At 35.6% G+C, this 26,690-nt stretch overlaps 1 protein-coding gene across 1 annotated transcript; it reads right to left on the bottom strand.

Moving 5' to 3' along the window:
• Window positions 1-1,551: 1,551 nt before the first annotated feature.
• On the bottom strand, window positions 1,552-26,633 carry LOC103149871 (aminopeptidase N-like). The gene is made up of 29 exons (XM_007569227.2): window positions 26,469-26,633; window positions 20,389-21,106; window positions 20,128-20,270; window positions 18,705-18,841; window positions 18,438-18,564; window positions 17,733-17,887; window positions 17,384-17,497; window positions 17,148-17,291; window positions 16,790-16,901; window positions 12,625-13,255; window positions 12,364-12,506; window positions 10,941-11,077; window positions 10,674-10,800; window positions 9,969-10,123; window positions 9,621-9,734; window positions 9,385-9,528; window positions 9,088-9,153; window positions 8,526-8,591; window positions 8,241-8,416; window positions 6,980-7,056; window positions 6,717-6,850; window positions 6,510-6,565; window positions 6,272-6,419; window positions 6,089-6,180; window positions 5,896-6,006; window positions 4,160-4,327; window positions 2,948-3,088; window positions 2,227-2,308; window positions 1,552-2,095 (listed from the first exon to the last, which is right to left on the bottom strand). The coding sequence occupies exons 2-29, from the start codon at window positions 20,988-20,990 to the stop codon at window positions 1,940-1,942; spliced, it is 4,458 nt and encodes a 1,485-aa protein (XP_007569289.2). The 5' UTR covers window positions 20,991-21,106; window positions 26,469-26,633; the 3' UTR covers window positions 1,552-1,939.
• Between the last annotated feature and the right edge of the window lie 57 nt (window positions 26,634-26,690).

Here is a 26,690-nt window from a genome sequence, read left to right as displayed (position 1 = left end):
TTCTGATCATGTTCATGGAAAACTATGTTTCCATATGTGGTAAAGTTTAAACAAGATTTCTCTTAAAACTCATGAATTAGCTGTAAATCTATTTTACTAACTCTTAGAAGCACCTTAAAGCATCTAGTAGTAATTCTAGTGTTTGTACTATTAGAAGAATCTGGAATAAGTTTTATTGAGCTTTAAGTTATGGAGTATCTGGTGAAACCAATGAAATAACATAGCTAAAAGGTTTTGGAGAAAATATAAAATTGAGATGTTTTTTTTAAGACTTCCTCTACTAGAGCGTTATTTTACTGCAGCATAATCTGGCCTCAGAGAGAGAATCCTCACACAGCCATCCCCCCTGCTGTGAAGTCCTGTCCCCCCTGAAACATCCCTCACTCAGCTTAATAAGGAACTATGGAGAAACTGGTTAACAGAGTTTCATCTCATTATATCACCATAAACAACGTTTGGTTGCAAATTAAAAATATAGTGGTTATTTTTATTTAATTTTATTTTTGTGCAAAATATCTCTGAAGGCTCTCATAACACCAGTGTTGTTTCAATAAAACAGTTTACTGAGTTTCTTTGCTCAAATTTAAGGTGATTTTTTTTTGTTTGTTAGTTTTATTTGTATAGTAAAATTGTTGACTGCATTGCGTTTCCCTATGCAGAGCGAAAAACACAATGCATGTTTAGAAGTTTTGAAAGACAAAACACATTCACACATATTTATATGTATCTTCTTTTAAAACAAGACAAAATATATCCATTTATCTATAAAGGTAATATCTATATATTACGTAAAAAAAGAGGAAGAGGAGCAGAAAGTGAAGGCAATCAGGAAGAGCCTGGATGAAGACAAGTCTTACAGCAAGAAAGATGAAGATGAAAAGTACAAACACAGTACTTTATTTCACAACTTAGCCTTTATTTAATGTATCTCTGACCTGTCTTATGTGTTCATTAAGGTTTTCTATCAACCATCTACAACTTAAACAGTTCTTCATAGAACAACTATAGTTATACTGAGATCAGATCACGCTTAAGCACAACTTTACATCAGTTTATCATAAAAAAAAAGTCTGGTTTTGCAAAGCACTGCATAGACAAAATAACATATCTCCTCTGGCAGCAGGTTTCAGCCTGCAGACAGAGCTCACCCAAAGATTTATGGGGCCCTTAAGCAGAATTTGATTTGAGGTTCTGCCACATACTCACCATACAACTGTTAATTTCTCCTTCATGTTGTACCTGTTTGATTAATTGTGCACCACACAAATAACACAACTATTACTCTAATCTGTTATAATGTGGATGTGTTGAAACACCAGATGACAGCTGACTGCACATCGGATGGTGTTCCCTGAAAATTTAAACAGTTCTTTGTATAATCTAGAATATTGATACTGATATAATCTATATGTTTGAACATTTTAAGCCTTTAGGTACAACTGATGCTACAAAGACTTTTTGGGATATATTTTTTATGCCATTTTCTTTATTGTTAAGCTTTACAACAGTATCTAGTTGTGAAATGTTTTAGATCAGTACTCAAACACAGAAAGCAAGAAAGTTGTTTTTTTTATTATTCATTTATTTAATGATGATATTTTAAGAAAACAAATTTGATTCACAGTGTGAAGTTTGCATGACACTTATCAGAATCTGCATTAAATCAGTCATAGTTAATGATCTTAGCTTCTGCCTCATACCAGATCAGTGTGTCGTCTTTATTGAATATAGAGTAAATCACACTCTGCATACATCATTATCTTTAAAATATAGTGTGAGGATATCATAAAAAAAAGTGAAGACTGTTTCTGCTTCTGACGCTATTAATGCATCACAACTGAACGTCTTTGTGCAGATTTTGCTGTATTTTTCATTTACATTACTGTTTTTCTCAATTATAAATCCCAGAAAATACAAAAGCTGCATGTCGTCTGAAATTTCATTTCACAGTCTGCTCAGTAAACCAACTGAGCACGTCAGCTTTATTTTCTGTCACCCATTTTATGTTGGCTGTCGTCTTTTCGATGGCTTGCTCAAGTGCCATGGTAGCTGAGCCAAAACCAACATGGAGGTTCTCTTCTTTGAATTTCTTCAGCTGGGAGAGAGAAGAAGAAGAAGAAAACAAACAGCTGAACCTCTGCATATATTGCATTTATTTTCCTTTAAATAGCCTCAGGAAAATCCCGGGTGTAGTTTAGTGTGCTTGTGGCTGTGTGGGCTGCATACCTCCTGCAACTCAAATTCTGTGGAAAACCTCAGTGTGATTCCACTGATGAGATTAGAGAAGGAAAAAGATCCTCTTCCGTACCTTCGACAAAAAATAGCATTGAACCAAAGAGCTAAAATTGCACACACACAAAAATGAACTAGTTGATGTGTGACTTGTGTAATATCCCAAAACCAGCTCAAAAATAATGTGCACTAGAAATAGGATTCTGGTATATTATGACGTGATTGTGAATAACCGTTGAAAGAAGGTATGATTATATCTGCAGAAAACTTGTTTTTCTCGGCAACACGAGTCAGTTAAAACCAGTGTGTGATTTTAAAGAGACATTCTGTTTTTGTTTTTTTTCCTCAGAAAGCTTCAGCATTCTTTTGCTGCAAGTTTTTAGGGGTTTGTCTTTACCAGATTTGCCTGAAGTACTAGTTTGTTCTTTTTTGCCACGCTCACTCTGACAGGAGGGAGAGATATTTGATCATAAATTCTCATCTGGATTCAGCTCTGGACTTGGCTATCTAACATAAGTAAAAAGTTTAATCTAAACAAATTTTATTCAGCGGTATTAGATTAAAAGTGGGTTGAATTTGAAACCATGTATCCCCTTTCTTTGTCTTCACATTTATGCACTACTTTGTATTTATAAATCACATGAAATCTTCCCCAAAAACCTCTGGACTGTGATGCTGTAATGTGCTTTTTGTTTTTATTGAAGCGTCCTCTTACTGTTGGAAGATGTAACTCCATTTTGCTCTGACAAAGTTCCAAGCCAGTGGCATTCCTATGACATTATTTGCGATGGATTGGATGGTGGAGGTGACATCTTGCTTTCGTATCTTGTTCGGATCGAGGGTATATTCCAGATACCTGCCTCGAAACAGAGTCACCAAATAGAAGAAGTATAAAAAATTAGGAGGCAGAATTTGGATGGTTACTTCCAGCAGGAAGAAAAAAACAACAATAATTACATCTCGAACCCTTTTGCCAGAGACTTTGAGAGCTACTGCTAACACTCATCTTGGTCTAGGGCAGAGGTTCCCAAACTGTGGGGCGCGCCCCCTAGGGGAAGAAAAAGTTTGGGAACCACTGCTCTAGGGTTTTATGCAACCTCACTCAAATTTGCAGCTTTCTCATCATATCTAAAACTGAATGATGTCTGTAGCTTTTAAGCGATGATAATGGTTAAGATCATTTGCAAATCACGTCTTGCTTGATCTTATCTCCTGAGCTACCCTTCCATATTTGAACTTCACTCAGGAACAGAAGCTGTTGACATATTCCGCTGACAGATGACACGCCCCTTCAGGAAGAAGAAGATACATCAACAGTTCTCACCAGCTGCTCTCTACTGACCAATCCAATTAATGCATTTAAGATGTATTTAGATTTTTAGGCCATTATACTAACAGAAAATGTATCTAATGTGAAAGTAATGGCCTTTAACGTATATGGTGATCTTCAAGTATACTTGAAGTATATTGATGATTAAACTGACTGCAAATTTGCTAAAGTTTGTCTAAATGTTCTAAATAATTAGTAAGTAAATAAACACTTTTCATAACAGATCACCATACATCAAACTGGATCATTTAGCAAATTTCTATTTGTTGTTTTGACATAATGTCAATTAAACATCAGATTTTTATTTTATTTATCAAATTCTTAAAGATCCTACTAAGTTACACATGAAAATATTTCTAATTGAAAGAGTATTTGCAAAATCAGCTCCGAATTATTCATTTATAAAAACTTCCACCTACTCCACAGAAGCAACTGGGACCATAGCCCCTAGAAACGTAAGATTAATGGTGAAAAAAAACTGGGAGGAAATAAGTGAAATTGAATTTAACTTTGTGATTAAACACTTTAACGTCTTTAATAAGCAGCTAGCCATGATAATGCTGCTGGGAAAGCACAGGATGCAAAAGCAGCACCCACCTGTTCAAGAGCCACGGTGTTTTGGTGCAGGCCAGAGCCGACCTGAGTCTGGAAGCTTCCGATGCCAGAGACGCGTTCTGAAACATCTTCCAGGCAAAGTCCCATTCTTCAGCACCACCAAAGCCAATAGCGCTGCAGTAAACTGTGGCTTTCAAGTCGGAAGGAATCCTGGTCAGTAGAATGAATAAGAGATCAGAAGAATGAATTATCTTTCTGCATGTCTAACAATTTCTATCACAAACAAAAATTCAAAAAAGCAGAGAGAGTTCTTTGCATGTTTCAGGGTTAATAATAGCTAGAACACTAAAATAAGTATGTCAGTAAAATATAATGAATCAAAGGGTACTGGTAATCAACATAATTGAATATGTATCTTATCAATGATCACAAGAAGATTTAAGCACCAATTATTTAAGTAAGCAAAAAGAAATAGGGGGCATTGTGAGGAGTACAGATAGAGCGGATGCCTCATACTAAGTGACGTAGCCTGTTTGAATCCTGACCGTCATGTCTCCACTCCACCTCCCTCAAAAAAAAAGCCAAATCTGAGGTACAAGGAGACTGCAACATTTCTACTGTATACACAATATCTAAACAGGGAAAGTTTTATAAACAGAAAATTCAAAAGATTCTTATCTAAGCTGAGTTTATCCAGCTCCCAAGAGCCTATAGAAATAAGTGCTGCTGCCTAATTTGGATTTTAATCTCTATGTCAATTTGAGAGAAGAAAGAAGACAAAAGGAGCTGGAATTCTCTTAACTACTTTACTCGACAAATTTCAACACCAGAACTGCTACTAAATGGCGTTCCTAAATTGGTCTGTTGTCTCACTCACAAATCTTACTGAGCCCTTTTGCTCATGCAGTTCCCACAGTCCTGCCTCGAGGTTTGGCTGGCGGGGGAAATACTGGCACAAACAGCTGTTACTTCGGTCAGAAGGTTAATCAGACCAGAAGGCTGTTTGCTTTTAACAAAGGTGTTTCTGTCGTCTTGGTGGCTTCTGACTATGCATTTGGAACCAATTTGGATATGATGGTGAAAGTATTTAGAAATACAAAGTGACGTACAACGTGTATCCAAGATATGGCGGAAAACAAAACCACACAAAAATATCTTTGCAGGAATTTCCCATAAAATTCAAATGAAAGAAGTAGAAAAAAAACAACAACATTTATTGCATTTCATACTGACTCAGAGTCACAACTCACCAAGAGACTGTCTGAGAGAAGAGGAGACACCACAGGGACTAATTAGTCAGACAGTGATGATTGACTAATCATCACTGGACGTTACACCACAAATAACAGACTTTTTTTTATTTTATTTTTTTAAAGGTCTCTTAAACTGGAGACAGACATAAAATATATATTTTTGTGACTGGAGGTGATTTTACAGTCAAAGATTTAAACATGTAATCATTCCTTCAAATTGCTGGACAGGTTCCCAGTCTATGTTGAATAAACTAATGAGATATTTATGAATTTTAGAACCACAAAAGAAACATTCATATGAGATAAATTTATTGGCGGGCATTCAAACAACACATTCCTTCGTACTCGTTAAATCCCTCATTTGGGACCTTAAAATGTAGGAAGTAAATTATGAGGTCAACTGGAGAAATATAGTCAATGAAGGTGAAGGTCATTACTTAGGTAAACACGCTCTCCACAGTAATTTCTGTGAGGAAAAATAGGATGTTTTTAAGCACAAACAGATACGATTTCCTTCATACTCACGGGTTGTGATCTGGGTTGCCCATCCACAGTCTAAACCAGCTGCTGACTTGTTTCCTGCAGGACTCCACACCCATACTACACGCCATCCAAACAGCATTGATCTGATTATATCTGAAAAGAAGCATCTAAAACTATGAGGAGTTCAAGTTAAAATGTATCTGTCAGAGATGTTATGTGCACGCTTATTGCTTACTGGTCTGAGTGTTCTATTGGTGTTTTGGTCCAGTTTGTTGTGACTGTTTCAAAGTATTCAAAAAGTGGTTCGATTTGTTTCTTGAGGTATGCCTAAAACAGAAATGTAACAATGAATATTTGGGGTTAGAAATTTCATTTTATCTCTAAGAGCTTGTCCTTTTTAGCACAAAATAAAATCAACCTGCAAAGGTCCGTAGACTTCGGTGCGATCAAACATGAGGATATAGTACCGAAGGTTTCTCAGGGCTGACGCCCAGGGGATATAGTCTCTCTCTTTTGACAGGTATTGAGTAGTTCTCAGAGCCAATGTCGTGGGGATCAGTTTTGCCCTAAATGAAAGAAAGAAGTATTTTATATGCTTGCAAAAAAAAAAAAAAAAAAAAACATTGTGGAATTTTTTTCATGACTTTTTTTTTCACCTTGCCAGATTAAATGCATCATCGATGATCTGAGCTCGGTTCATGACAGATAAAGCCTGACAGAAGAAAAGAAGCCAATGCAAATACGTGAAGAGGCTTTACTTTAATAAAACTCATGGAGAGGTTTGCATTTTGATGCAGACAACCAGTTTATCCGACCCGTTAGTGTACACAGAATAATGTCAGTGAAAATAGTACATTGCCTACCTGGTGACTGGTGTCGAGCTGAGAGAGGAGACGATCCCAGTTGTCAGCATCATAGTTAATCCTGAAGTAGCCAGACACGTTTGTGTTTGCTAGTACCCATTCCTGTCCAGAAACTCTCATCTGAGCATGGGTGTCTTGGAGGATTTGCATTGTATTAAGGAACATTAACATGCATTTAGTTTCACCCCTGAGTTAAAAGTCAAAGATGTTGTTCCAGAGCTCTCACACTTCTGACATTGCTGCGCATGTCGCTGTGAACGTACCTGTTTTATTCAGAAGCCAGTATTGTTGCTGATCCACTCCATTTTTCATCCATTTTATTGGGACAAACCATGTATAACTAAACAGAAAAATAAAAAGATACAATCTTAATGTCAATATGTTTATTAATATTTCTAAACAATATTCAGCTTGTTGCATTTACTATGTCTAACTCTGATAATAAAATGTTTTTCAGGATTCCTATAAAAATGATATTTGGAGACCTGCAGTTGTATTTTAATGAATTTGAAACATATTTCACTCTACATGTATATCATACATGGAGTGAAATATTTCAAGCCTAAGTTTCTTTAAATCTTACAGAATCTCGCAAGAAAACTCACTTTGCATTATTGGCTCCAAAGGTTACTTCTGTAAATCATGCAGGTTGAGCCCTAATTCTAAATAGATTGAATTCTTTCTTTCTTTATTTATTTATTTATTTACCTTTACGTCTTATTTATTTTTTTACGATATCATGAAATGCATAATGTAAATTATGAAGAGTGGTTTGATGTGTAATTTATCCAGACTGTTTTGTGTTGTGCTAGAATGTCATTTCTGTTTAACAGTGTAAAAAATATAGCATAGTGGCTGCATTTAGATCGCTCTCATTAGCTCTGCTACCGAATATGTAATTTCAAGAAAAAAGCCTTAAAAGTTACAGTTTCAGCCCAGACACAAATGGTAATCGCAGGACTGAAAGGCTACAAATAAATTACCCACTGGGACTAACAAAGTACAACTTTCAGATTTAGAAAGTGGCGGCTTTTGAACCTGATCCAAATCATTAACTTCTGGGAAATCTCATGACTCCAGCATTAGCACAAATTCAATTGTTGAATTAAAAAAAAAAAATTATAAAGGAAGTTTCTTTCATTGTCATGGTTTACAGCAAGTTTCATTTATATCTCTGTAAAGCGACAAGCTGATTGCCTCCATGTCACATTGCATTGATACAAGGCGCCCAGTATTAAGTGTAATTTACAAAGTCCGGAAAAAACATGGACAACCTTGTTAACAGGTCAAGTTTTCTGTAATATTTTTTTTTCTTTTTATTGGTCTTGTGTAACTTTTACATTTTCTCCTAACTTTAATTCTGGGTTTTAGTAGCTGTAAGTAACTCTAACTAACCTAAGTTAACAGTGTAGGTTGCAGCAGCCCAGGATTTAAGCTATTCATTTTGTGTGCCATCTTCAATAACTCCAATTTATTGTTCATTATCAAATTGAAGAAGAATAATAAAGGAAAACGCATTTGTACTTGAACTGGGACGGCCTGTCCACTTTCGAATCTGGATCCAACAAAAAGTGTTTCTGGCTGATTCCTCCTGTTCTGGTGTTAATGGTGACCACTGGGAAGCCCATTTGGAGAGTCCAGCGGTTCATAATGTCACGTACAGAGCAGGGAATATGCAAATCTGGTGTGTCAGCAACTGCCTGGAGGAAAAAAAGGGGGAAAAAAAGAAGAAAAGTATTTTATATTTTTTTCTGGATACCCAAATGAAATTAAGCACAGCACATCTGTCAGCTTTGAACTTTGACAAACCTGTTGGAGATGACCCCACAGATCTGTATGTACTGTGTTGCTATAGGCAAATTCATTGAGGTAAGACTATAAGGAAAACAAAACAGGAAGAAATAACATGTAAAGCATTTAATAAATCATTATGACAAACATGTCCATGACAATGTGAAAGAAAAATCTTGTTCAACCTTCGTTGTTTTGTGTGTGTGTGTCCTAAACCTACCAACTAAATAACTGTCAATCATCACTATGCTTAAAAAAAAAAAAAAAAAAAAAAACTCACAAGTGACAGCACCAGTGAAATGGTGGGATCAGTGTCTTTTAAAAAACTATGTGAACTATGTCAGGTTAATTAAATTCACTGGAAATTATAGAAGATCAACTTAAAATGACTGGATGTTAATATTAAACCAAAAAAGGTGTTTCTGGAAAGTATTAGTCAAAGCACGTACACACTTTCAAATGTTGTTGCAACTTCATAAAAATAAATAAAATGAACACTTTTGTTTTTAAATTGAATTTAGCAGGATATCTAACCACAAAGAAGATGGAAATAATGTTTCTTGGTGTTGCTGTTACCCACACTGAGTCCTTTGGCAAACACAGGCTCGCTGAGAAACTCTGACAGCATCCTAAGCACCGCTGCACCCTGAAAAGAACAAACTTCTAAACCACAAGAATTCAAGAAGTTTGAACTTCATATGAAGAAAACACTGTTGATTCAGAACAATGGCGAAACACACTGTGTTGGATTAGTGCCTCAAATTACAGGGCCAAGATCATGTAGGGACAGCTACATAAATCCCTGACTGTGATTATCACAACTTTCATTCTTCTAAGCAAGTATGTAAATGCTGCCACTTCCTAAAAAAAATCCAACCTTGTTGTAAGAGATGGTGTTGAACATCTCACTGATCTCGGCAGGCGTATTAACCTCCTCTTCTTTGCGGGACAATGGGTGAGAAGAGGCCAGGGCGTCTATGGCAAACACTTTCTGAACATCGTACAGAATGATGTAGTCTTTCTGGATTGAAGCAGAAAGGAGTCAGGACAAAACTTTCTGCAGCCATATTCACTGTGAAGGCTTTGAGAGCTTTTCATTGTTTTTAATCTTACAATGTTCCAGGTGGGTTCAACAAAATCAACTCCAAGGTATTCCACGTATGAAGCAAAGCCTTCATTTAGCCACAGGTCATTCCACCACTGCAAAGTCACCAAGTTTCCAAACCACTAGGAAAAAAAAAATAAAATCAAATATTTTGTCATGATGAAATCTCAGTTAGCACTTTAAAGCAAAAATGACTTAATAGATTGATTCTGGTCAACACAGGCCTGGTATAGGTCTAACCTAAAAGCCACTTGAAAAAAGAGGAAGCGGATTTAACAGAAAAATCCTTCTGTACTTGAGATACTCAACACCTCTGACATGTTAGTAAGGTGTTTGTGAAGAAAAGAATGGCATACCATGTGAGCGAGCTCATGAGAGATGACAGTTGCGACCCTCTCTTTGTTTCCTGTGGAGGAAAGGTTGGAGTCATAGAGCAGGGCTGTTTCCCGGTATGTCACCAGACCCCAGTTTTCCATGGCTCCAGCATTGAAATCAGGAAGAGCGATCTGATCTACAGAGACCAAGGGAAACTGTTTTATAAAACCAAGCAGACAGCATTTCACATAGTATAGGTTTGTTTTGCTTCATCCTGACTAGAGGAGATGTCACACAAGATTACAGTGAATAACTAAGGAAATATATAATAATAAAAACAGAAAAAGATTTTTGCTCTCATAATCATTCAGCATCGTCTTGTTTTTAGTTTGAGTTTTGGTTATCCATAGCATTAGCATTCTTATTTTGTCAATTAACTCTTGCTTAAGCTGATTTCACTCAGGATCTCACAGAGCATTCAAACTTCACTGGATGGACACTAATTTGTAAAAGGTTATTTAGATATAAATGAAAGCTTCATCTTGCTGGGCTGTTAGTATTCTGAAAGGTTTCTACACCTCTGCCCTCAGTTTTAGCCTTAGCGTCCATATATTTAAGGACGCTAAGATGGTGTATCAATACACCATCTTCTTTATTTTACTCCATTGTTCCAAAGGCACTTAAGAAGACAAATTTCCATCCCACAACTACTTTGTAACAAAATATTTATTTTACATGTAACCTACCTGATTTAGAGAGCGGGTAAGTTGCGTTGTAGTATCTCTCATAGAACTGAAGGATCGGTCCTGTAACATTAAGAGCATAATTGCCCTGCCCATCATTTAAGGCTTTTTTTCGAGCCCATATTCGAATCTGTAAAGAAAATTACAATCAAATTAGGTGAAATGGTGTGGGTTGGCTGTTTTAAGGAAAATTTTGTGCACAAATTAAGTAGCGTGAGGTTATCCCTGAATATTTAAATGAACATCAAGAACAAGGACATTTATTCTCACCAACAAATTGCTGTCGTTTGACTGAATGTAGCCAAATTCACAGACGACAAATGCTAATATGTAGGTGGACATTTTCGGAGTGGGTTCAAATGCAGTAACTGTGACTTGAACATTATCACGGATGGAGTCTGAAGAATCTGTGCAAAGACAAAAACAAAAAGCCAGACTTTGACACTCTGTTGGCATTGACAGTGAAACATTACAGATTTTCTTACAAATTGTTCAAGTCATTTATTATCTACAGTTTGATAGTAACAACAGAAATGTCACCTTAAAGCATTTCAAAGCAATGAATCTTCCAATAAAGGAATGTGAAAACGTATTTCACCTTACACATTTCTTACTTTTTTTAATCACACTTAAATATTTCAGTTCATAAAATTATTTTTTTTACATTAGACACAGAACATGTGCTAGCCTGAACCTTTCTGGAAAAATAACTTAGCACTTGTTAAATCATGAATTAGTTTTGATTAAGCAAACTTTTTTAATGAGCTGATTTCAATTTCCCAAACTGCACCCAGGCTTGATTCCTGCTAGAAATCCCTTAACGGGACCTCTCTGACACATGAACTGTTTTCTAAAAGCAACATATGACAAATATAAAAAATAAATAAATAAATTCAAGTACAGATGACAAGCAAAATCTTTGCCATCTATCAGCCTGTACCTGGTTATGAAGCTATTTCTAAAGCAAAGGATATTAGGGAATCACAGTGAGATCCATCATCGACAGACATAAAAATACAGAGCAATGATGAACCTTCCCATGAGTGGCCCTTATACGAAACCCTTCAGGGCCTTATTGACGACTCATTTATGAGGTCAAAGAAGAATCCAGAGCAACATCTAAAGCAGTGCAGGCCTCACTTGACTCAGTTAAAATAAGTATTCACGAAAGAGCCTGGGCAAAAATTTCATCCATTGGAGAGCTACAGACTTTTTAGAAAATGTGCATGCCGTTACTTCTGGAGTGAAGCTAAGAGAACATTTTAGACAACGAACTTCATACCAACAATCAAACACAGTGGTAGCACGTTTGATTGATAAGGAAAAAATATTAAGGACACAATTGTCATGGTCTAACAACAAATGGCAGGGTGTGTATTAATACACGGATACATAACTTGTTAACGTTTGATATTTAATACCCATCATATTTATGACAGATGATGATTCTTGGTTAATGTCAAGTTGTCACAACAAAGGCATTTTAAACAATGACAACATTTTATTAAAACTGTCATAATTTACCAAATCACACTTAATAACAGTCACAAATATCCATAAAGACGTTTTTATGACAGTGTGATGTCAGTCTGTCTTCAAACACAACACTTGAGCATATTTATTTTGTTCGCTAAAGTGTTAGCATATTTATTTTGAACAAAGTGTAAAAAAAAAATATATTTTTGAAACCAACCTATTTCCTTGCCGTTGGAGAGAGCAACGGTGCCTCGCTCATGAATAATGGTGACGCTGAAATTTGCTTTCATGGCTGGTTCATCAAAGCAGGGAAACGCTTTTCTGGCATACGTTGCTTGCATCTGAGAGGTGGCGACAACTCTGAGAAATGTTCAAGTTAAACGTAACCACAAAACAGACAGCAGGATGGTAAATAGAACAACAAAGCCTTCTTAGTCAAAAGTGTGAATATGGCGCAAAATGATCCATCACTTCTTACTTCTTTACACCGTCATCCATGTACTCACTCCTGTAGAAACCCTCCAGGTCATCTGCCAGCTCTCCTCTAAATTCTGTGTAAAGCTCATAGGATTTTCCCACGGCTAGTTTGCTGCTCAGCTGAACAACAAGATACTGCGTCCTCACCACAAGCCAAGTGCTCCGTATGGCAGGCGCGGCAGCTTCACCCTGGCCACTCAGCTTCGCATGGTTGCCACCGTACATGGTGAAGTTCAGCTTGTTGGCATGGATAAGTATGAGATCTGTTTCTTTTTTACACCTAAAGACCACAGAAGAATGTCCAGTGAAGATGTACATGTTGTCTGCGTTGGGCTTCAGTCTGGGCCATAGAGTCACATTGTAGGTCAGAGGGACAAGAGAGTCTGGAAGTCTGTAGTAATCCCAGGGTTCCCTTGGGGTGAAGGGGGTCGTCGGCGGTATAGATGTGCTACCCGTATCAGCTTCATCTCCAGGCTTACCTTGAGTCTTGGCCCTTTGCTTATCATAAGCAATAGATAAACCAATTATTGTAACCGCGGCGCTGACTCCGAGTACCAGAAGTCCAAGGCCCACATTTTTACTGATATTGTAGACTTTTCCCATATCTGACTCTTGGTTTAACTCTGAGGGTCCTCAGTCACTGTTTACCCAAGACACTGGAGCTCTTCTCTGTTAATGGTTGAGGTATTAAACATGGCAAGAAGATCTTTACGGAACACCTAAAGAAAAAAAGTAGAGAAGAATTCAATCATTTGTTAAATCATTTAAACAGGTTTTATCTATTCCAGTTTTTCACATCATAAACTTCAGTGCATATTTTATTTTATTTTTTAAATCTATGTGCTTCACCAGCACGAAGCTACACATAGTAGTGAAAGCAAGGAGAAGGGATGTACGAGTGTAAATATTTTTAGAAATAAACATTTGAAAAGTGTGGTGTGCGTTGGTATTTGTCTCATTTTTCTCCAAAACCACCAAATGAAATCCAGTGCAACCACCTGACTTTAGAGGTCACCAATATAATAGAGTCTATCTCTGTAATTTAATCTCAGTATGCAGTGATATTCAATAAATCATACTTCCCAATGAGTCTCTTCTGTCAAATTTAAAGTACATTTTAAAAAATATAACAATTAAGCAGGTAATAAACATGTGTTTTATTAAGTCCACGTTTCTGTTTTTAAAAATAGTTCTTTTTTTATTGGTCTGAGGAAATATTCTAATTTTAAATGTCATGTTTTCATCAGAAGTAAATTAAAATTAATTACAATTAAGAGGGAAAAAAAGGCTTTCAAACATTCATTTTAGTATAGTCAACCTATATAATGTGTTCCACTTACTGATAAAGTTCCTAAAATAAATGAGTCTTACAAATAACATTCTAAATTGTCAGAAGTTATCTTTAGAAAGTTTGTAATGTCTGTACGGTGAATCTGGCAGCACATTGTTATGCTCTGGTGTACATTTTGAGCTGACCAAAGAAATTACACACCCATTAGTTTGAGTAAAAGAACATCACGGATACTCATTGTGAAAATGTTCAATATGATAGGACGTCCAGATAGCACAGCTTCCATAGCAAAGACATTCAGTTCATCTGGACATCTTTGAAGATTCTGATGGACATTCAGCTTGCAAACCAGCATGTCCACAGATTGGAACTTTTGTTTTGTATTCAATAAATTTTGTGACATCCCTTATTAGACTACCTACAATCTCTTTAGGTAATCTACATCAACATTTCTTCAGGTTTTCTGATGGTCTTCAAAAGTTTTCCATTTTACTTTGACTGCTTTTTAACAAACTGATTTGTCTTACGAAGTTTTAATTCACATGAAGAGCAAACATGTTTGCTTTAAATCCTTAGTACAAGTGATTCTGTTCTTAGAACATACAGTTTGGCATTATGATAAACTATTGGTCACAATATAATCTGATCACAATTTTTCTCTTTATGTTTGCTTTAAAATAAGTTCTCTGGACCTTTTATCAAGATATAATTTATTCACATATTAGGGTTTTCCTTCCAACAGCTTAAGCTGTTAGTTTGAAAGATTAAACTACACATATTCAGTCTTTTGAAAAACAAGTGGTTGTTCACATCTTATTCAGGGGAATTGACCACAATTACCTCGTGAGTAATGGTGATTGAATACAAATGTATGCCACACTCGTTTGATTTTGCTTTGTAAGAAAATAAAATGTGAAAACCATTTTTTTTTTTACTTTAAACACCCATAGAATAAAAGTTTATGGTTTTCATATGATAAAATGTAAAATAAATGATATGTAAGCATGCTTTCGGTTTGACATCACCCTGGAGTCTTATCTCATGGGCTAAAACATTAATGCTCAGTCAATTAATCATTAGTAAAATGTTATTCATTAAACCTCTAAATAAAAAAACTGTCAGCAGTTTGCTGTTTTCATCCCCTGAGTGTACAGATGTTGAAAGTGTTTCAAGTATTCGTGTAGGTCCAGAATACTCATTCCTGCTGTTCTATGAACAATTAAAAAAATAAATAAAATAAAATAAAAACACACATTTGGTACAAATTCTAGAAAAACATCTCAAGTCTTGCTGGTCAGATCTGCAAAAAAAAATAAAATAAAATAAAATCATTTTGAAGTTTATGAAGTTTCATGATTTTTCTCAAGCTCAATTTAAAAAATATATTTTACATTATTAACTAGTAAAAACTGATTACTGAAAATCTGACAAGTTTTAGAGACAGAGCACACCATTTGCTTGTGTCATCTGCGGCAAAAAATTGAGCTCATCCTTTCCAGGTCAATGCTCTTTCCTTCCTCTGTACTGAGCAACATGTACTGCCTTATCACCTAAATACTCCCATAGTTTTAGAAGGGTAAAACCTGGACAGGTTACAGAAACATCTTAACTTAACCTGCATGACAAGGAAACAAAGAAAATTTAAGTAAACCCAAGCATGCAAAGGAAGGACATGAAATGTCCACACAGGAAAAGGGCAAAGATTTGAAGCCTATCGTTTCTTTTTAGAGGTTTTGTGTAAATATAATTATTTTTACATGTAACAATGAAATTATAGTAGTAAAATCCTTATCATATAAAAACATACAAATTGGAGTCAATGTTGCAAAACAGAATAATAGTCAAATAGATTTCTTCATTTCATATTTAAAGATACAGCACACCTTAAAAACAGGACATATTGAAATCTGAAACATTTAAAAATGTTGATTTATATAAAAAAAAAACACTTGAATTTTTCAGTATAAAGCTCAGATCATATCCTCACACACGCGTAATAAAAAAAAAATCAATGAATAACTTAAAACTTGACTAAATCTGACTCTGTACGTCGACAACTCAGCCGACTGAATCTGCTGATAAAGTGAAAGATTCACGTTTCAGGTAATTATTGACCTTTATTTAAAAAAAAAAAAAAAAAACATAGTCATCTGGCTAGAAATGATTAATAGAGAGTTACATGTGTCATAGTTTGTGATTAGCCGTCAATAAAAATCCTTCAAATGTCAGTTTAAATAAAAGAAATCCCATTTTGCTAAGATAAACCATTCTGATTTAGTGAAGAGCTTCTGAGACAGTTTACAGTAGGCTGGCAGAATATAGTTACTTTTTCCATTAACATCCAAACACTTGTAGTTTGGATTTCAGCCTGACATTTAAGTAAATGTGCCAACTAAGTAGTTTATTGAATAACATTTGATAACTTGTTTAGCAAACAAGGCAATGTGATGAGTAAAAGGGCACATTTTTATCAGTATTATCTGTAGATTTTATTAGCTTAAGATGGATAATATGCTGATAAGTTCAAGGAGAATGACACTTAAACATAAACACTTTGACACAAAGGGAATTGATCGTTAGTGCACTGCTAAATTATTCCCATCTGCTTGCCNAAAAACTCACAAGTGACAGCACCAGTGAAATGGTGGGATCAGTGTCTTTTAAAAAAACTGTGAACTATGTCAGGTTAATTAAATTCACTGGAAATTATAGAAGATCAACCTAAAATGACTGGATGTTAACATTAAACCAAAAAAGGTGTTTCTGGAAAGTATTAGTCAAAGCATGTACACACTTTCAAATGTTGTTGCAACTTCATAAAAATAAATAAAATGAACACTTTTGTTTTTAAATTGAATTTAGCAGGATATCTAACCACAAAGAAGATGGAAATAATGTTTCTTGGTGTTGCTGTTACCCACACTGAGTCCTTTGGCAAACACAGGCTCGCTGAGAAACTCTGACAGCATCCTAAGCACCGCTGCACCCTGAAAAGAACAAACTTCTAAACCACAAGAATTCAAGAAGTTTGAACTTCATATGAAGAAAACACTGTTGATTCAGAACAATGGCGAAACACACTGTGTTGGATTAGTGCCTCAAATTACAGGGCCAAGATCATGTAGGGACAGCTACATAAATCCCTGACTGTGATTATCACAACTTTATCAAGCTTGTTGGTCATTCTTCTAAGCAAGTATGTAAATGCTGCCACTTCCTAAAAAAAATCCAACCTTGTTGTAAGAGATGGTGTTGAACATCTCACTGATCTCGGCAGGCGTATTAACCTCCTCTTCTTTGCGGGACAATGGGTGAGAAGAGGCCAGGGCGTCTATGGCAAACACTTTCTGAACATCGTACAGAATGATGTAGTCTTTCTGGATTGAAGCAGAAAGGAGTCAGGACAAAACTTTCTGCAGCCATATTCACTGTGAAGGCTTTGAGAGCTTTTCATTGTTTTTAATCTTACAATGTTCCAGGTGGGTTCAACAAAATCAACTCCAAGGTATTCCACGTATGAAGCAAAGCCTTCATTTAGCCACAGGTCATTCCACCACTGCAAAGTCACCAAGTTTCCAAACCACTAGGAAAAAAAAAATAAAATCAAATATTTTGTCATGATGAAATCTCAGTTAGCAACTTTAAAGCAAAAATGACTTAATAGATTGATTCTGGTCAACACAGGCCTGGTATAGGTCTAACCTAAAAGCCACTTGAAAAAAGAGGAAGCGGATTTAACAGAAAAATCCTTCTGTACTTGAGATACTCAACACCTCTGACATGTTAGTAAGGTGTTTGTGAAGAAAAGAATGGCATACCATGTGAGCGAGCTCATGAGAGATGACAGTTGCGACCCTCTCTTTGTTTCCTGTGGAGGAAAGGTTGGAGTCATAGAGCAGGGCTGTTTCCCGGTATGTCACCAGACCCCAGTTTTCCATGGCTCCAGCATTGAAATCAGGAAGAGCGATCTGATCTACAGAGACCAAGGGAAACTGTTTTATAAAACCAAGCAGACAGCATTTCACATAGTATAGGTTCGTTTTGCTTCATCCTGACTAGAGAAGATGTCACACAAGATTACAGTGAATAACTAAGGAAATATACAAAAAAAAAAAAAAAAAAAAAACTTTGCTCTCATAATCATTCAGCATCGTCTTGTTTTTAGTTTGAGTTTTGGTTATCCATAGCATTAGCATTCTTATTTTGTCAATTAACTCTTGCTTAAGCTGATTTCACTCAGGATCTCACAGAGCATTCAAACTTCACTGGATGGACACTAATTTGTAAAAGGTTATTTAGATATAAATGAAAGCTTCATCTTGCTGGGCTGTTAGTATTCTGAAAGGTTTCTACACCTCTGCCCTCAGTTTTAGCCTTAGCGTCCATATATTTAAGGACGCTAAGATGGTGTATCAATACACCATCTTCTTTATTTTACTCCATTGTTCCAAAGGCACTTAAGAAGACAAATTTCCATCCCACAACTACTTTGTAACAAAATATTTATTTTACATGTAACCTACCTGATTTAGAGAGCGGGTAAGTTGCGTTGTAGTATCTCTCATAGAACTGAAGGATCGGTCCTGTAACATTAAGAGCATAATTGCCCTGCCCATCATTTAAGGCTTTTTTTCGAGCCCATATTCGAATCTGTAAAGAAAATTACAATCAAATTAGGTGAAATGGTGTGGGTTGGCTGTTTTAAGGAAAATTTTGTGCACAAATTAAGTAGCGTGAGGTTATCCCTGAATATTTAAATGAACATCAAGAACAAGGACATTTATTCTCACCAACAAATTGCTGTCGTTTGACTGAATGTAGCCAAATTCACAGACGACAAATGCTAATATGTAGGTGGACATTTTCGGAGTGGGTTCAAATGCAGTAACTGTGACTTGAACATTATCACGGATGGAGTCTGAAGAATCTGTGCAAAGACAAAAACAAAAAGCCAGACTTTGACACTCTGTTGGCATTGACAGTGAAACATTACAGATTTTCTTACAAATTGTTCAAGTCATTTATTATCTACAGTTTGATAGTAACAACAGAAATGTCACCTTAAAGCATTTCAAAGCAATGAATCTTCCAATAAAGGAATGTGAAAACGTATTTCACCTTACACATTTCTTACTTTTTTTAATCACACTTAAATATTTCAGTTCATAAAATTATTTTTTTTACATTAGACACAGAACATGTGCTAGCCTGAACCTTTCTGGAAAAATAACTTAGCACTTGTTAAATCATGAATTAGTTTTGATTAAGCAAACTTTTTTAATGAGCTGATTTCAATTTCCCAAACTGCACCCAGGCTTGATTCCTGCTAGAAATCCCTTAACGGGACCTCTCTGACACATGAACTGTTTTCTAAAAGCAACATATGACAAATATAAAAAATAAATAAATAAATTCAAGTACAGATGACAAGCAAAATCTTTGCCATCTATCAGCCTGTACCTGGTTATGAAGCTATTTCTAAAGCAAAGGATATTAGGGAATCACAGTGAGATCCATCATCGACAGACATAAAAATACAGAGCAATGATGAACCTTCCCATGAGTGGCCCTTATACGAAACCCTTCAGGGCCTTATTGACGACTCATTTATGAGGTCAAAGAAGAATCCAGAGCAACATCTAAAGCAGTGCAGGCCTCACTTGACTCAGTTAAAATAAGTATTCACGAAAGAGCCTGGGCAAAAATTTCATCCATTGGAGAGCTACAGACTTTTTAGAAAATGTGCATGCCGTTACTTCTGGAGTGAAGCTAAGAGAACATTTTAGACAACGAACTTCATACCAACAATCAAACACAGTGGTAGCACGTTTGATTGATAAGGAAAAAATATTAAGGACACAATTGTCATGGTCTAACAACAAATGGCAGGGTGTGTATTAATACACGGATACATAACTTGTTAACGTTTGATATTTAATACCCATCATATTTATGACAGATGATGATTCTTGGTTAATGTCAAGTTGTCACAACAAAGGCATTTTAAACAATGACAACATTTTATTAAAACTGTCATAATTTACCAAATCACACTTAATAACAGTCACAAATATCCATAAAGACGTTTTTATGACAGTGTGATGTCAGTCTGTCTTCAAACACAACACTTGAGCATATTTATTTTGTTCGCTAAAGTGTTAGCATATTTATTTTGAACAAAGTGTAAAAAAAAAATATATTTTTGAAACCAACCTATTTCCTTGCCGTTGGAGAGAGCAACGGTGCCTCGCTCATGAATAATGGTGACGCTGAAATTTGCTTTCATGGCTGGTTCATCAAAGCAGGGAAACGCTTTTCTGGCATACGTTGCTTGCATCTGAGAGGTGGCGACAACTCTGAGAAATGTTCAAGTTAAACGTAACCACAAAACAGACAGCAGGATGGTAAATAGAACAACAAAGCCTTCTTAGTCAAAAGTGTGAATATGGCGCAAAATGATCCATCACTTCTTACTTCTTTACACCGTCATCCATGTACTCACTCCTGTAGAAACCCTCCAGGTCATCTGCCAGCTCTCCTCTAAATTCTGTGTAAAGCTCATAGGATTTTCCCACGGCTAGTTTGCTGCTCAGCTGAACAACAAGATACTGCGTCCTCACCACAAGCCAAGTGCTCCGTATGGCAGGCGCGGCAGCTTCACCCTGGCCACTCAGCTTCGCATGGTTGCCACCGTACATGGTGAAGTTCAGCTTGTTGGCATGGATAAGTATGAGATCTGTTTCTTTTTTACACCTAAAGACCACAGAAGAATGTCCAGTGAAGATGTACATGTTGTCTGCGTTGGGCTTCAGTCTGGGCCATAGAGTCACATTGTAGGTCAGAGGGACAAGAGAGTCTGGAAGTCTGTAGTAATCCCAGGGTTCCCTTGGGGTGAAGGGGGTCGTCGGCGGTATAGATGTGCTACCCGTATCAGCTTCATCTCCAGGCTTACCTTGAGTCTTGGCCCTTTGCTTATCATAAGCAATAGATAAACCAATTATTGTAACCGCGGCGCTGACTCCGAGTACCAGAAGTCCAAGGCCCACATTTTTACTGATATTGTAGACTTTTCCCATATCTGACTCTTGGTTTAACTCTGAGGGTCCTCAGTCACTGTTTACCCAAGACACTGGAGCTCTTCTCTGTTAATGGTTGAGGTATTAAACATGGCAAGAAGATCTTTACGGAACACCTAAAGAAAAAAAGTAGAGAAGAATTCAATCATTTGTTAAATCATTTAAACAGGTTTTATCTATTCCAGTTTTTCACATCATAAACTTCAGTGCATATTTTATTTTATTTTTTAAATCTATGTGCTTCACCAGCACGAAGCTACACATAGTAGTGAAAGCAAGGAGAAGGGATGTACGAGTGTAAATATTTTTAGAAATAAACATTTGAAAAGTGTGGTGTGCGTTGGTATTTGTCTCATTTTTCTCCAAAACCACCAAATGAAATCCAGTGCAACCACCTGACTTTAGAGGTCACCAATATAATAGAGTCTATCTCTGTAATTTAATCTCAGTATGCAGTGATATTCAATAAATCATACTTCCCAATGAGTCTCTTCTGTCAAATTTAAAGTACATTTTAAAAAATATAACAATTAAGCAGGTAATAAACATGTGTTTTATTAAGTCCACGTTTCTGTTTTTAAAAATAGTTCTTTTTTTATTGGTCTGAGGAAATATTCTAATTTTAAATGTCATGTTTTCATCAGAAGTAAATTAAAATTAATTACAATTAAGAGGGAAAAAAAGGCTTTCAAACATTCATTTTAGTATAGTCAACCTATATAATGTGTTCCACTTACTGATAAAGTTCCTAAAATAAATGAGTCTTACAAATAACATTCTAAATTGTCAGAAGTTATCTTTAGAAAGTTTGTAATGTCTGTACGGTGAATCTGGCAGCACATTGTTATGCTCTGGTGTACATTTTGAGCTGACCAAAGAAATTACACACCCATTAGTTTGAGTAAAAGAACATCACGGATACTCATTGTGAAAATGTTCAATATGATAGGACGTCCAGATAGCACAGCTTCCATAGCAAAGACATTCAGTTCATCTGGACATCTTTGAAGATTCTGATGGACATTCAGCTTGCAAACCAGCATGTCCACAGATTGGAACTTTTGTTTTGTATTCAATAAATTTTGTGACATCCCTTATTAGACTACCTACAATCTCTTTAGGTAATCTACATCAACATTTCTTCAGGTTTTCTGATGGTCTTCAAAAGTTTTCCATTTTACTTTGACTGCTTTTTAACAAACTGATTTGTCTTACAAAGTTTTAATTCACATGAAGAGCAAACATGTTTGCTTTAAATCCTTAGTACAAGTGATTCTGTTCTTAGAACATACAGTTCGGCATTATGATAAACTATTGGTCACAGTGGAATCTGATCACAATTTTTCTCTTTATGTTTGCTTTAAAATAAGTTCTCTGGACCTTTTATCAAGATATAATTTATTCACATATTAGGGTTTTCCTTCCAACAGCTTAAGCTGTTAGTTTGAAAGATTAAACTACACATATTCAGTCTTTTGAAAAACAAGTGGTTGTTCACATCTTATTCAGGGGAATTGACCACAATTACCTCGTGAGTAATGGTGGTTGAATACAAATGTATGCCACACTCGTTTGATTTTGCTTTGTAAGAAAATAAAATGTGAAAACCATTTTTTTTTTTACTTTAAACACCCATAGAATAAAAGTTTATGGTTTTCATATGATAAAATGTAAAATAAATAATCTGTAAACATGCTTTTGGCTTGACATCACCCTGGAGTCTTATCTCATGGGCTAAAACATTAATGCTCAGTCAATTAATCATTAGTTACAAAGTTAAGTGAGTAAATTGTTATTCATTAAACCTTTAAATAAAAAAAACTGTCAGCAGTTTGCTGTTTTCATCCCCTGAGTGTACAGATGTTGAAAGTGTTTCAAGTATTCATGTAGGTCCAGAATACTCATTCCTGCTGTTCTATGAACAATTAAAAAAATAAATAAAATAAAATAAAAACACACATTTGGTACAAATTCTAGAAAAACATCTCAAGTCTTGCTGGTCAGATCTGCAAAAAAAAATAAAATAAAATAAAATCATTTTGAAGTTTATGAAGTTTCATGATTTTTCTCAAGCTCAATTTAAAAAATATATTTTACATTATTAACTAGTAAAAACTGATTACTGAAAATCTGACAAGTTTTAGAGACAGAGCACACCATTTGCTTGTGTCATCTGCGGCAAAAAATTCAGCTCATCCTTTCCAGGTCAATGCTCTTTCCTTCCTCTGTACTGAGCAACATGTACTGCCTTATCACCTAAATACTCCCATAGTTTTAGAAGGGTAAAATCTGGACAGGTTACAGAAACATCTTAACTTAACCTGCATGACAAGGAAACAAAGAAAATTTAAGTAAACCCAAGCATGCAAAGGAAGGACATGAAATGCCCACACAGGAAAAGGACAAAGACTTGAAGCCTATCCTTTCCTTTTAGAGGTTTTGTGTAAATATAATTATTTTAACATGTAACAATGAAATTATAGTAGTAAAATCCTTATCATATAAAAACATACAAATTGGAGTCAATGTTGCAAAACAGAATAATAGTCAAATAGATTTCTTCATTTCATATTTAAAGATACAGCACACCTTAAAAACAGGACATATTGAAATCTGAAACATTTAAAAATGTTGATTTATATAAAAAAAAAACACTTGAATTTTTCAGTATAAAGCTCAGATCATATCCTCACACACGCGTAATAAAAAAAAAATCAATGAATAACTTAAAACTTGACTAAATCTGACTCTGTACGTCGACAACTCAGCCGACTGAATCTGCTGATAAAGTGAAAGATTCACGTTTCAGGTAATTATTGACCTTTATTTAAAAAAAAAAAAAAAAAACATAGTCATCTGGCTAGAAATGATTAATAGAGAGTTACATGTGTCATAGTTTGTGATTAGCCGTCAATAAAAATCCTTCAAATGTCAGTTTAAATAAAAGAAATCCCATTTTGCTAAGATAAACCATTCTGATTTAGTGAAGAGCTTCTGAGACAGTTTACAGTAGGCTGGCAGAATATAGTTACTTTTTCCATTAACATCCAAACACTTGTAGTTTGGATTTCAGCCTGACATTTAAGTAAATGTGCCAACTAAGGAGTTTATTGAATAACATTTGATAACTTGTTTAGCAAACAAGGCAATGTGTTGAGTTAAAGGACACATTTTTATCAGTATTATCTGTAGATTTTATTAGTTTAAGATTGATAATATGCTGATAAGTTCAAGGAGAATGACACTTAAACATAAACACTTTGACACAAAGGGAATTGATTGTTAGTGCACTGCTAAATTATTCCCATCTGCTTGCCATTATCATCAGGTTAGACAAACGTCAAAGTAAGTCTTTGTGAACACTCTCAAAAGAAACTCTGGAATCTCAAAACTGTTTATAATTAGCTCCTCAATTCACATGTTTTTTTTTTTTGTTTTTTTTTTCTCATTTGTGCTGATTTATTGCATAAAATTCCAATAAAATACATTGATGTCTTTGGGTGAAACGAGACAAAACGCTTTAAGAGGAAGGAATATTTTTGCAAGGCAGTGTATTTCACTAATGTAATCAGGCTTCAGATGTAACCTCATAACCCTAAATGTGCCCTGTATAGAGTTAGAGGGTGCATCTCTGTCCATCAATTTTGTGCCAAGTCACAACTTGATTTAGGTTCCTATAAAAACAACCCAGACTGTAATTACGTTGGCCATCTATCAAAAATACAGCTATTAGTCTAGAGTTGGCAAACAGCGCTTAGAGTAAAAAGCAACACAACAATCTGTTGAAAAATGCTTTTCTTGGTTTTCAAACATGCAACATGTAGAACTTTATTTAATTTGTTGTGTGTTTGTTAATACAATCCACATCATTTTTAATAAATGTTTTAACATTAAAAACTGAGGCTGATGTGTTCAACCAGATCAGTCTCAGTTTTACATAATTATTATATTTCCACGTGGCAAATCCTTAGCTACAATTTAAGAATGCTAGAAATGGCGAGTTTGACGTCATTTCTGAAAGAAAACAAAGAAATGCAGAGGAACTATGGGATTTCATGTCAAGTCAAGTCAAAGTTCATTTATATTGTGCATTTACAGCAACGTCAGCTGACTAAAGTGCTTCACAAGAACTACGACATCATTTTTTTTTTTTTAGAAATGTTCTGGGCTGATTCTCACGTGATAGAAGTTGGTCAACTCCATACAGCAGAAATGTGAAACAGTTCTCACTATTTAGAGAACTAAGTGTTAGCTCTGTGATTCACAGGAATGCCATTTTTTTTCTGTTTCTCTAGTAAATGTTTGAGTTTTTCATAGGAATGTGAAAAAACTGCTAATATTCTGAACAGACCAATATTTATTTTTCTCTCACTTTTGGTAGTGATAAGAAGTTTTGTATATTTTTCGAAACATTTTGGTTTGGGATGGAATTTGCCTGTGTGGAAATAAACAATAAGGTTCGTTTACACACTTTTTTTTAACACATGACGTTACATTACATTAAACACAACCTTAGAGGTTTTCACAGAAAAAAAAAACTATTACTATAGATTTGTAATAACTAATTACAAACTAATCCAACTAATTTGCAGTGTGTTGCATGTTTTTCCTCCAGCGTTCCCACCGTGTCCTTCAGCACCAAGTTAATATCAAATATCAGCTAAACGGGCCACTGACTGTCTACCTTGCCAACAGAGAGCAGGATAATCCTGTCGAGGGGGAATGTTTTTCTTGGGGGCCCAAAGTCACATATTTTCACAGCGTAAAAAATTTACAACAATAGAGCCGTGTGTCCACCCGTGACACGGTTACATGTACTGTGAACAGACACACGGCTATCATAAGGAGTCATGTGAATCTGTTTCAGTAAAATAAATAAAAACTTATTTTTACAAGTGAAAGGACCAGTAACATCAAGGAAAAGTAGGCAGTGTTTTGCATTCACCTCATTATCATCTCCTAAGTGTTTCCCTACAGAATCTAAATGTAGAAGTGACTAGCATCTGCTGGAGCTGCAGGATTTACAACCAGAAGCTGGCTCCTTAAACAGGAGACATGCAGCATAACCACAAAGTCAAACTTTTAACAAAAGAAAGATCAAACCACCAGGTATCGCTCTTCACCACAAATATGAAAGGATTGTCTCAATTTGAACTCAAGACAAAGCTGGTTTGCTTTTCTATTTGGCCAAATTCAACCAAGATTATTTCAGAAGGTAGAAAAAGCAACTGACTATATTATTGAAGTGCTTCAATAATGAAAATGTATGATGTATTCATGCACTACTTGTAAAAAGTTGAGCAACAGCCTTTTTTTTTTTTTTTTTTGCTTCTCCGTCTCCAGCCCTGAGAAACCTCCACCTTTAACACAGCTAGAAAACCTTTCCATCTAGATTATTCAGAAATACATCAAAGAACAGCCTCTAGTCCAGCATGTGGGCAGATTTACAGCGACCTGCAAGGAGAATCCAGTACATACCACTTGATGTTGTCTTTATGTCCTGCTTTGAGCCTGATGAGATGTGGAGGTTCAGCTGGAGTGATCCTGATCCTTGGCTGATGAGAGACTTGTGGTCAGCATCTGTGCGCCTGGCGGTGGGAGCTAGCACAGGTCTTCCTGGGAACGTAGGGAGGGTACAACCTTCTCAGATTTAACAAAAAAAAAAAAAAAAAAACCCAATTATTGGACCAGGGGAGAGAA

Source organism: Poecilia formosa, unplaced genomic scaffold (genome assembly GCF_000485575.1).
Source record: "Poecilia formosa unplaced genomic scaffold, Poecilia_formosa-5.1.2 Scaffold238, whole genome shotgun sequence".
NCBI lineage: Eukaryota > Metazoa > Chordata > Actinopteri > Cyprinodontiformes > Poeciliidae > Poecilia > Poecilia formosa.
Note: the sequence above shows the minus strand (reverse complement) of the source record. Positions and strands in the feature narration are given on the sequence as shown.